This window comes from Zingiber officinale, chromosome 4A, assembly GCF_018446385.1.
Source record: "Zingiber officinale cultivar Zhangliang chromosome 4A, Zo_v1.1, whole genome shotgun sequence".
Classification (NCBI taxonomy): domain Eukaryota; kingdom Viridiplantae; phylum Streptophyta; class Magnoliopsida; order Zingiberales; family Zingiberaceae; genus Zingiber; species Zingiber officinale.
Window position 1 is genome coordinate 162481539 of NC_055992.1, and position 7878 is coordinate 162489416.

The 7878-nt window shown below is 38.3% G+C and overlaps 1 protein-coding gene across 1 annotated transcript; it reads right to left on the minus strand.

Moving 5' to 3' along the window:
- Positions 1-301: 301 nt before the first annotated feature.
- On the minus strand, positions 302-3623 carry LOC121972126 (G-type lectin S-receptor-like serine/threonine-protein kinase B120). Its single transcript, XM_042523781.1, has 6 exons — positions 2297-3623; positions 1871-2211; positions 1428-1638; positions 1111-1348; positions 875-1025; positions 302-800 (listed from the first exon to the last, which is right to left on the minus strand). The coding sequence occupies exons 1-6, from the start codon at positions 3561-3563 to the stop codon at positions 501-503; spliced, it is 2508 nt and encodes an 835-aa protein (XP_042379715.1). The 5' UTR covers positions 3564-3623; the 3' UTR covers positions 302-500.
- Between the last annotated feature and the right edge of the window lie 4255 nt (positions 3624-7878).

The window sequence follows — 7878 nt, forward strand, 5'->3', positions numbered from 1 at the left end:
GATTTTGAGGTAGAGTTAGCACATTTAAGGGTTCTTCAAAACTAGTTTCAACGATATCCCCTTAGGATCCAAAATAGCCCTCATTCTAACTGACCAATTATCATAGTTGAGTTTCGTAAGTTGGGAGTATTGGAAAGAAATGATTTGGATGCAATTGGCTCTAATACCACTTTGTTGAAAAGTGATGCTTTCTAAGAAGAGAAGATGAGTTGTAGTATAATGACTTTGTATTGAAAAAAAATACTATCTTACAACTTCACATTACATGAGTATTTATACTACTAAATAGAAACTCCTAAACCATACATTATTAATTAAATATATGAACTTATTTATCTAGATACATGAATTACATAATTCATGTTTCACTTGCTTTATGTACATAAAATATTTATGGTTCATGTATTCAAGTTTAATTCAACTTCTAACATAACCAACCTTGACCTTGAATAATTGCGAGTAATATGGCTTGATGATGATGAGGATGAAGAATTTGCATTCTAACGACCTTCAACCGTTGTGATGGTCATATTGTTTGGCGAATAAATCTCCAAGTTTTCAACTGATGGATCATTTCTTTGGATGGTAAATATTGGCTTTTTAGGAGTACGAGAGATTGTGATTTCATTGTCAAGCATGAAAACAATCGACGACATTGTCGGCCGGTCACTTGGGTTGTCCTGAACACACAAGAGACCCACATGGATGCTCCTTAATGCTTCATCTAGGTAGCAAGACTGTGTGTTGGAAGAAGGATCTATGAAGTCCTTTGCATTCCCTTCATTCCATAGTTGCCATGCCTGAAAGATACTTTAACTTTGTGAGTATGAAAAATCAAGCATTCTACTTTTCTAAAATTTAAGTGTTTACTTACATAAGGCAAGAGATGGGTGAAGTCGAGCGAGAGGTGAAAGCTTCTATTTTGTAGGCCGCTCACAATCTCCAAGAGCAATACTCCGAAGCTATATACATCAGATTTCATAGAAAAGAGTCCTTGCATTGCATATTCAAGAGACATATATCCACTACAAACACATTGCACATCCCTTCAATATTAAACTTCTCTTTTCTTTAAGTATTTTTCTTGATTTCGAATCACATAATACTTACTAAGTTCCAACCACTCTTTTCGTATTTGCTTCATTTTGGTTCCCTCTGAAGATCCTTGCCATTCCAAAATCAGATATCTTCGGGTTCATATCCTTGTCCAACAAAATATTGCTCACCTTAAGATCACGGTGAACAATCCGTAACCTCGAATCCTGATGAAGATAAACAAGTGCCCGAGCAATTCCTTTGATCACGTTGAACCTCTTCCCCCAATCGAGCTTCACCTTTTGCACCGGATCTATTCAAATTATTTCATAAACCTTAGATCCATAATCTTAAAGTTGAATTTCACTACCAAAAAGTGCGACGAAACTAACCGAATAGGAAGAAGTCCAAACTCTTGTTAGGCATGTATTCATAAGCCAGTAGTCTCTCTTCTCCATGAATGCAATAGCCAAGGAGCCTGACTAGGTTCCTATGCTGCAACCGAGCAATCAAGTTAATCTCATTCTTAAACTCTACTAATCCTTGTCCAGACCCTCTAATTAGTCTTTTAAGTGCAATTTCTTGCCCTCCGTGAAGAACACCCTGAAACAAGCAAAAAATCAACTTCTTCAACTATAAAAACTTCAATCTAATCCTCACACTATCAAAGGACAGCCTGATACACAAAATTATCACCAATGTAAAGTCTCATATAAAGATCAATTATCCTACTTTCCAAAATACCACGTCACATGGAAACAACTTTACAATTGTACTAAACCCCCCTTCAGTCTAGTTCTCACTCTATCAAAAGACTTAAAAAGATTGTTTGTACCTTGTAAACTATGCCAAAGCCTCCTTGTCCCAGTTTATTTGAAACAGAGAAGTTGTCAGTGGCAAGAACCAGGCTCTCAAAGTTGATCAATGGAAGCTGTGGAGCTTGATCTGCTGCCTCTCCTATTGCAACTTCATTAGCACCAGAGAAATTGTTCAGGAACTCTTGAATCAAGCTCGAATCGCGTACTAGTTCTTCGTTCTTTGTTTGCCTGAACACACCTTTTATTTGCTCATCAAACTTCCACGCTGCAAGGGCGCAGGCCAAAGCAGAGGCTGCTGCTGAAATGGACAGCACGAGCAGAAGTATCTTCCTTCTCCTGCTCTTGCCGCTTGATGCACCTGATTGATGATGACAATTTAGTTGCATCAGATACTGCTCGTCGGTCGGTCAGTTGGCGGTGGCGAAAAGAGGCACAAAGTTTACCTGAATTGAAGTTCACGATCTTCAGATACAAGTCCTCTCCTCCAATTATCATCTCTGCATCAACAAAGCTCCCCGTCCAAACCAAACACCTTGGAGCTATAGCATTCGCCATGTTCAGATCAGCATAAGCAAAGGCTTGACAGGAGCAATTGGTCAAGCACTCAGACCTACACTCGCTCATGTTCTTCTTGTTCCTCACGCGCACGAATTGGTCGGGCAATTTCATCCCTGCCACTCTGAGGAAGTCGTCCGCCTCGCCGCACCGGAGAGCACTCGTCCTCGAGCATCCGCCTGAATGGTCGCCACCGCTCCAAGCAGTCTGCGACCTCGGCTCGAACCCTTCCAAGCACTTGCACGCCGGCACTGTTCCGTTGACGTTGCAGTACGCGAACTGGCCGCAGGATCCGTAAACTTGGCAGCCGTACGGTACAGATGCGAAGGTTTGCCATAGTTTCCATGTGGAATCCCAGCCCAGGAGCTGCAGCTGGCCGGAGGGGTTTAGGGTGTACCTGATATAGGGCGACGAGTCTGATACGTTAATGGTGAAGTTGAATCCGTCTTCGTCTTCTAAGACCGTGAAGTCGATCACGAAGTTGGCGTTGGAGCTCGGGGTGTGCCAGCTGCCGAACGCGTATCCGGACCACACTGAGGTCCGGTAGTAGATCTCTGAGCCTCTCCATGTCATGAACTGAAGGGTAGCGGTCGAGTCGAAGCCGAAGGTGAAGCTCCCCGGCGAGGGGTCGTCGGCGGCCTTCCACGAGGTGAGCCGGGTGTGCGAACGTTCGTGGTGGACGTATCTGAAAAACATGCCGGGCAGAAAGGTGTCCGTCGGGTGATCGAAGCTCTGCCAGAGGACGCTGCCGTTGCCGTCTCGGACGACTAGGTTCCCGTTTTTGAGTAGCACCGCCTCCGTGGCGGCTCCAAGTGGGTTCGCCGACCATAAGGTGAAGTTGCTCCCGCCCGAGCCGACGACGCGGAGGCTGCGGTCGTCGACGGAGAAGAGGAGAGTTGCGGGCTGGCCGCTGACAGGGCTCTCCCTGTTGGCGACCCAGATTACGGTCCTCTGGGAGATGTTGTACCAGATGCCGAGGTAGAGGTCGCCGCCGGAACTCCTTGGGGAGAAGAAGCCGAGGACGAAGGCGCCGCTAGTCAAGGTCTCATTAGAAGGCATGAGTTGGCCAGGGGTCAGCCTGTTATCTGAAACGCAGAGAAGAAAATGCAGAGAGAAGAGGAGGAGGATTTTAGCGATGGGCGGAGACGTCGCCATTGCCTCTCTCTAGCTCGTTTCTCCGAACAATGAACTGTCTCGCTCGCAGTGGAAGACTGAAGCAAGCGAACGGTGCTTCCTTGGCGTCGACGTTGAACTAGAGCCGCCTTAGTGGGACCGCGCGTTACATCATCAATTAAATATCTCAAATATAATAATCAAATATTTTATCAATTATCACATGCTCATGGATTTCGTTATTATCTTATCAATTTATATTACTTTTACATTTAAATAAAATTAATTATATTTTTAAATTCTTCAATTCAATATATTTCATCGTTAATTTATCTATAAAAAATTATCAGCACGTGCAATGACGGAGACAGACAATTTATAATCCTCTGATTGATCGAATCAAAAAGAGTCTCCAGTATTTGTTTATTTCCTCTCTTTGCTATCCGGACTACTTCCGCTTTTTTCACATATTTTTTTTCCCCATACAAAATTCAGTCGCCCTTCGTTGTCGCGGACCCCCGGATTATAGCCTATATTGGCTTTAACGCCTCCCTCCCCGCGCGACCACGCGGGCTGTACGAGTTCGGATCCTCTGTATTTAATTTTTTTTATCTCGTGTTTTTTTATCGATCAGATAGATCAGATTATATCTCATGGATACTTTATATATCATGAGAATATTGCATACATCTTAAGAATATCAAATATCTTGAGATGTAATCTGGTCCGTCCGATCGATAGGGGACACGAGGACAAAGATTTTTATCCAGTGATTTCTAAGGGGGCGTTTGGTTGGAATGTAGGAATGGGAATAAGAATGAGTTTGATAGTAGACTGGAATGGGAATGAGTTTGGTCATTCCAATACTGCTGTTTGATTTATAAATTTTAATTAGGTATGTTTGATTTGATACTAGACTGGAATAGGAATGAGTTTAGTCATTCCAATATTACTATTTGGTTTGTTAAAAGTTTAGGAATACAAATTTAATAAATATAATATTTACCCTTAAAATAAATATAATATTCCTAATAAGGTGATCATCAATGGTACAATGATAATTTATTTTTTTTTAAAAAAAAAATTAAATATCATTATTTAATTATAAAAATTATTAGAACGGAAACCGATAATACAGTAATGTTATATTAGATTATTCCATTGGTCTCTCTATCGTCGAAAGGAAACAAAGACATTTAATAATAACAGAATGGAACGGCGACATCCATATCAGTGTTATAACAATGCTAAAATCAAATTCCAGAGATCCAGAACTTCCAAAATAAATGCTAAAATCAAATTTTAGAGATTCAGAACTTCCAAAATAAATGCTAAAATCAAATTTCAGAGATCCAGAACTTCCAAAATAAATGTTACTTGAAGTGTCCTGAGGAGAACATGTAGCCTAGTTGAATCAAATAGTTTATTCACAAATGAACTTCTAACATGAATAGCGGACCTTAGTGAAACAAAGAGGTGCAAGACCATATCAGAATAGCTCGCATCAAGTGCAAGCAAAATTCTACAAATGTCATGTGTGATACTTGCAAATGATAAAAGCAAAAAACACAGTGTTATATCCAAGAAATAAAAATTCTTTGTCAATTATTCTGTTCCAACAAAAATAAACCATACTAGACAATAAAGCTAATCTAAATGTCAATATCAATTAATTAGTTGAACACCTGTAATATGCTAAAACAATGTAGAACAAGTTCAATTAGAAATTGTGTGGGATTTCATATGTTGAAGAAAACAATACAATCTGGGTTTAATGTCGGGATTTTTGAAAGATCTACATAACAAAACTTTATGTGGATCTATTGCAGGTCTAGTCTTGTAGAGATCCCCATACAGTACAGTATCTTTAACAGGAAAAAGAATCATCTTACACTAACATCCACTTGTTTAATCCCACACAATTTGATATTCATATATTTAGCAGGGAACAAAAACAATCAATATCTCCAAAACAACAAAAAAAAAAACTTGTTTCCACAAAATCCAGCAATGTTATCACAAAACTCATCAATGTTATCACAAAACTCAGCATAACAGTCATGGAACACAAGTAGTTTCCACAAAATTCAGCACCATTATCTACATATTTGGGGAGGGAATGAGCAGGCTAACTACATAGTTCCTTCGCAACTCTGAAGGAAGATTAAATAGAACATCAATCTTGTCCTTATCTGCAATGAATATATTAGCTGCTTTGAATACATCACCACTAGGAAGACTAAGGTTCATTAGCTCAGTAATCACATCTTTCATTCTTTCTGAAGCCATTTTTTCTCGCAAAATTTCTTCTGCCATGACATTTGCAATGGTTGCAAAATTTGCATTAAAGCCATCCACAAAAGTGTGAAATCCATTGTTCATGTCTTGTAGTTGTGTCGCAATATCCAAGTGTGCTGTTGGTTTTTTTTTCTTTGCAACTTTATCTCGAGTTGTTAATGGTTGTTTTCGTTTTGTCGCTGACTTTGTCACATCGGTGTTTTGTGAAGCAGTGGAGATTGATTCTGATTCAAAATATACATTATTGTCTTCTTCATACTCATTTGAAAAAGGATAGAATGCACCCAGATTTTCACCTCCACTTTCATCATTTTGATCAACTTCCAAATTGTAAATAACATCTATATATCCTTGAGCAACAGAACCAATAGCTCTATCCCTTTCATAAACTAATTCAAATATGAAAATTTGAAATCCCACATTCCTTTTGCCTCTTTGTGAGTCTACAAAATATAAAATATATATGATTGAAAAAGTTTAAGGAAATATGAAATGAAAGATTTGAGAGAGTAAAAAATTACAAACACTGATATATAAAATTACCTGACAATATCTATCAAACCATTGCTTTTCACATGCTATTTTTTTCTCCACATCATTCCATTGACATCCACTTTGCCTACACATGTCATTAATAATATGAAATCTTGTCTTTAACCACTTGATTTTGGATTCAAGATGAGGTGTAACTTGTTTTGTAAAAGTGGGGATCTTGCTTAGCATTCTCTTATGCACCTCAGTCATGTAATTGCTTTTAAAACCACCATCCGTCTTCCATGAAGGATCATAAGTCATATCTTGAAGAGTTGCAATTAATACTTGGACCTCATTTTCTGTCCAGAAACATTTATTTCTCCCACACCCTTGAACTATTAGATCTTGCTCCATCCTAACATATAATAATGTTATACCAAATTTGCAAGTCAAATCATTAAAAGTCATGAGTAAAAAAGGCAATGGTTATAAGAAACTAAAACATGCCATACAAAATTTATCAGGAAACCAAATGTATTAGATCATAAATAATATATAAACCAAAATAAAATCATTACTGGATTAAATAAATAACAGTTACGTTTAGAGAACAGACACCTTAAACATGACAAACATGTTGAAACATTCATGAAAATACAATAACAAAATCATTAGCATATCCTCTTGCCCATAAATGGTCAAGGATACGATCTTTCACTCCAATGATTAAACATATCAAGTGCCAATGTATTTCTAAAGTTGGTCCATTCTTCAGTTGGGGTGATACTTGTCACATATTCATCATCTTCGAAGTGTTCATCTTCCATGTCATCTTCTTCAAGTGGTTCCAACTCTTGTGGATCAAAACTCATGTACTTTCGAATCAGATTGTGTAAAAGGCAACACGCTAAAATAATGCGCACTTGAATTTCAATTGGAAAAAATGAGGTGGAAGCTAATATTTTCCATCACCCTTTTAGCAATCCAAAGCATCTCTCAATCACATTTATGGCCTTTGAATGTTTCATATTAAAATACTCTTCGGCTGTATGTGGTCGGTGACCGTGAAACTCATTTAGATGGTACCGTTGCCCTCGAAAAGGAGCTAAAAATCCATCTGCATTACAATATCCAGCATCCACCAAATAATAACAACCTTCAAGGACACAAAAAAATATTTCGCATTAATTATGAGTTTGAATGAAGTTTTATATTGAAAAGCTAACTAACTAGTGCAATACCAATTGTACCTTGAGGAACTTTAAGACTGGTAGACCTAATCATAGCATCTCTAAGCACACGATTATCATGTGCAGAACCCTCCCATCCAGGTAAAACATATATAAATTGCATGTTTGGACAGCAAACACCTAATACATTTGAAGCTATATTTGCTTTTCTAGTGCGATATCGAGGTTTTTGATCGGAAGGAGGTGTGACTTTGATTAATGTACCATCCAAAGCACCTAAACAACCTTGTCATTTAAATATTTTGAAAAATAATAAATAAGATGGTTTTTTAATTTCCAATAAGTTATAATTTTAATAAATACAAATGCAAAATACCTTGAAACACCGCCAACGA

What these genes read in the sequence shown, in the direction of transcription:
- LOC121972126 (XM_042523781.1), bottom strand. Translation starts at nt 3,563, where the DNA reads ATGGCGACGTCTCCGCCCATCGCTAAAATCCTCCTCCTCTTCTCTCTG. An exon ending in GATCGTGAACTTCAATTCAG is followed by an intron (nt 2,212 to 2,296) that starts GTAAACTTTGTG and finishes ATCATCAATCAG; the next exon opens with GTGCATCAAGCGGCAAGAGC. An exon ending in TTTGGACTTCTTCCTATTCG is followed by an intron (nt 1,349 to 1,427) that starts GTTAGTTTCGTC and finishes TAATTTGAATAG; the next exon opens with ATCCGGTGCAAAAGGTGAAG.